At 63.1% G+C, this 4,046-nt stretch overlaps 1 protein-coding gene across 1 annotated transcript in view; it reads left to right on the plus strand.

Moving 5' to 3' along the window:
• The first annotated feature begins 3,897 nt into the window (after window positions 1–3,897).
• TJP3 (tight junction protein 3) overlaps window positions 3,898–4,046 on the plus strand; it is a 7,242-nt gene continuing 7,093 nt past the window's right edge. The window contains 2 exon segments of the mRNA XM_010185177.1: window positions 3,898–3,945; window positions 4,031–4,041. Coding sequence (XP_010183479.1) covers window positions 3,898–3,945; window positions 4,031–4,041 — 59 coding nt within the window.

The raw sequence follows: 4,046 nt of genomic DNA on the forward strand, positions 1-4,046 counted from the left end.
TGGCTGGACTCATTTGGTCCCCTCGGGGACTCCCGAGCTGCTGGAAGGGCTTGGGGGTCCGAGGCCGTGTGGGTTGCTGCAGAGCCCCTCCGCCTCCTTAGAGAGGGCCAGGCTGGGGGGAAGGACCCTCTCCCCGGGCACCACCACCCTCAGCATCCTGTAAGCCTGCCCCTGCCCAGGGCTGGGGGGGGCGGTAACTGGACACGACTGAGCCACCAGCACCGTGGAGGACAACAGGGACAGCCCCCCGTGACTCCTGCCGTGCTCAGGAAGCCACCCCGGGACCCCCTTCCTCCTCCTTCTCTCCTGCAGGCAGCGTCTGGCCCACAAAGGGTTACGCAAGGCACCCTGGAGTGACACCACTGCCACCAGCCCGGGAGCTCGGCTCCTTCCTGGTCGGATCCCAGGCTCGGTGAGTGCCAGACCCTGTCCCCCGCGATTTGCTGGCCCCTGCTGTGCTTTTCACCTGGGGAACCGGCCGTGCTTTGTCCCTCTCCGAGTGGCTCCAGGACCTGGTGACCCTCCTGGAGTCCTGCCCCGATTACAGGGAGCTACCCCGGGGGGGATCCTGGGACCCCACTGTCACTCCTGCGCCCTGAGGGCTGGAGGATGTGTCTCTGTCCTGCTGATTTGCACCCCAGCTGGGTCAGATCTCCCTGAGACCCTTTTCCCAGAGTGAGGGCTCAGGATCAGCCCCACGGCGATGAGGGAGGGGTTGGGTTAGAGGAGCTTCTGGAGGGGTCTGGGACCCTGGTCCTGCATGGCTAGGACCAGACAAGAGACAAGCAGCTTTGTAGCATTGACTGAGACCAGGGGCCCCACTGGTCCCAGGAAGGCTTTGGAGTCCCATGCTGGGGACCCCCATTGGCAGGAGGGTTTGGGGAGCAGGTTATGGGTGGTCAGGATGGCTGTGGGGCAAGGCCGGGGTGGCCAGGGTGCGTCACTTTCTGATAAATAATCTCCCCAGCCGTTGCTGTCCCCATGGTGGGCATCGCTGGCAGTGTCACCCACAGCCAAGCACAGCCCCGAATTGGGGACCTTGCGGTGGGACGAGCTGCCCCAGCACAGCCCAGGCTTGGTTTGGCATTAAAAACCCTGCGAGATGCTGGCCACGGTGTGTGTGTGTGGGTCAGAGTGGGGTATGTGGGGGTCCCTGTGCTGCTGGTGCCCAGTGTCGAGTGTGTTGGGTTGGGCCGCGGTCAGCTCTGCCCAGATACTGCCTCTCCCGGCGGGGCCATTTCGGGTGCGGGCTGGTTTCTGTCGGAAACCGGCTGAGCCGGCTCCTCCAGCTGCCAGCCTCGGCCTTTGGCTTGGGGCAGGGCCTGCTCCAGGACCCCACGGGGAGACTGGGGACAGGACTGGGGCTTGGTGGCACTGTGGGTGCTGCCTGTGCCAGCTGGTGAGACGGGAGCTGCTGCCATCCCCATGGTCTCCCCCTGCCCTAGATTGCGCTGCCCACGGAGAGCCCTGGGTGGCAGTGGGACGCAGGTGTGTGGCTGATTTTTGGTGCTCCAGTGATGGGACAGCAGTGGGAGCCAGCTGGGGACAGTGAGAGGCTGTGTTGGCTGGCAGTGGGGTTGGCTCTGGCGCAGCAGATCAGCCATTGCCCTGGGGAGGGGGATGCTCTGGCTGCCCCACAATTGGGGTCCCTTGGACCTGTGGCTCATGCCATGTCACCCGCGGGTGTCCAGGAAGCCTGTAAGCACCAACTGGCTGACATTTGTGACACAGATGAGACAGGACCCACCACTTCAGCTCACTGATCCAGCAGCAAACCACCTCAGTGCCATGCTGGGATCTCCTGTGTATTTGCAGTCTTACAAACACCAGGACAGGACCACAGGTGCCACCACACCAGTGTGCCACCAGGTGCCACCACCCCAATGTGTTCAGCACCAGTGGGTGGGTGCTCAGGCTGGTTTTGATGGCTCATGACACGGAGTAGAAACCTGGACTCTGCCCTCTGTGCTCACCGGCTCACAGCCCGGCCAGCCAGGGCTATTTCTGAGGCCTGGGTGAATGATTACACCATCTCTCCTGGGGCTGCCGCGAGCTGGGTCTCATTTTGGGGGTCATCCAGCTGCTTCGGTATGGCCCTGGCTGGGGGCTAGCCATGGAAAGCCCCAGTGGTGGGGCTGCGCTTGCCCCAGGGGTGGCTGCCCACCACTCACCCCAGCTTTCCCATGAGATCCCTGCCTGACATCGCCCATGGCATTGCCCAGGGACGTCAGTGCTCGTCTCTGATGCCCCTCAGTTCCACTGAAGCTGCCCCGCAGCTGATTCTCAAAAAGGCTATGGAGGTTTCCAGCTTCCTGCGGCACTGATGGGGGGAGGTTCCGGCAGGGTTCAAGGGTGGCTGAGCTGCACTGGGGAGCCAGCACGGCCACTGGCACGGCCGTCTCAGAGCCCTTGGGCACCACGAGACCATGCAGGTGCCATAGGATAGGGTGCTCAGGCAGCAGGGCCAGCGTGGCCAGAACTGGGGGCTGCTGCCACGGCAGAGCCATTGGCCAATCAGAGACCCTGGAGATCTGCTGCAGCAGAGTCACTGGCCAATCAGAGACTTCAGAGATCTGCCACAGCGGAGCTATTGGCCAATCAGAGACCTCAGAGATCTGCCACAGCGGAGCTATTGGCCAATCAGAGACCTCAGAGATCTGCCACAGCAGAGCCATTGGCCAATCAGAGACCCTGGAGATCTGCTGTGGCAGAGCCACTGGCCACTTGGACACCTCAGAGATCTGCCATGGCAGAACTACTGGCCAATCGGAGAACTCAGAGATCTGCTGTAGCAGAGCTGTTGGCCAATCAGAGATCCTGGAGATCTGCTGCAGCAGAGCCTTCAGCCAATCAGATCCAAAGATGTGCCGTGGTAGAGCTGATGGCCAATCGGAGATCAGAGCAGTCCACTGTGGCAGAGCAGCTGAGCAATCAGTGCCCAGAGAGACCCATGGTGGCAGAGCCATCGGCCAACTGGATCTGGGGGTGCTGCCATGGCAGAGCTGCCGGCCAATCAGTGCTGGGGATAGTGCCCATGTGTCAGCTGTTGGCCAATCAGCACTGGGGAGATCTCCCCCAGCTTAGCTGCTGGTCGATCCTTGATGGCAGCACAAGGGTGCCCCATGCCAGACCTGGCAGTGCTGGTGGCCATGGCCGCTGTGCTGTGATGGGCCCTGGCCACGCCTGTGCCATGGCCATGCCGTGCCTGTGGCCATCCTGTGCCATGGCTGTGGCTCTGCTGTGGATGGGACCAGGCCGGGCACTGGCAGCCCCAGTGCCCAGGGCAGGGGCAGGAGCAGGATGCATGGGCAGTCCAGGGGCAGCCCAGCTACGGGCTTGGGGCTGGAGTGGGCAGGCAATGGGTGCAGGTGTGAGTCTGTCCTCCCTGGTCCCTGCACTGGTCACAGGGGTGAGGGTCCCCTGGCGTGTGCCAGCTCCCGGGAGGAGGGAGAAGAGCGGGGCCACAGAACAGCGTGGGCAGGTGGTCCCAGCCATGACGGTGTGTCCTGAGCTGCTTACCTTGCATAAAACCTCCCCTTCCGTGGACATGAGTCTGAGGAGATGGACCTCCCAGGGGGATGTTTCATGCTGCATAGAGACAGCTCTGGGCTTTGGAGCCAGCTCCCACACGGAGTTGGCTGGGGTGTGACACAGCCATGAGTCCCAGTGCCCTGGGTGGGTACCTGGGCACTGCAGGGGGCTCTATCCCCTGCACCCTCATGGTCCCCAGTGCCTCAGCTTTGCTTCTGCTCTTCTCTACAGTCTGAAGCAGGATTGAGGAAGGGGCCAGCGGCTGTGAAGAGGAGCCGGAGCCGGTCCGCGCCCCCGGCTGCCGGGCAGGAGCTGCCGCACTGGCCAGCTGCCAACATCCCTCGCTTGCGTTGGCACGTGGCCACCATGGAGGAGATGCTGATCTGGGAGCAGCACACGGTGACGCTGAGCAAGGTGAGCACAGCTTGGGGTGGCTGTGGGAGGGGATGGGGTCTGTGGGGCCAGCTCTGCTTGATCCCTCTCTACCCGTCTCTGCTAGGACCCTCAACGGGGCT

Source organism: Mesitornis unicolor, unplaced genomic scaffold (assembly GCF_000695765.1).
Source record: "Mesitornis unicolor isolate BGI_N332 unplaced genomic scaffold, ASM69576v1 scaffold24535, whole genome shotgun sequence".
Taxonomy (NCBI): domain Eukaryota; kingdom Metazoa; phylum Chordata; class Aves; order Mesitornithiformes; family Mesitornithidae; genus Mesitornis; species Mesitornis unicolor.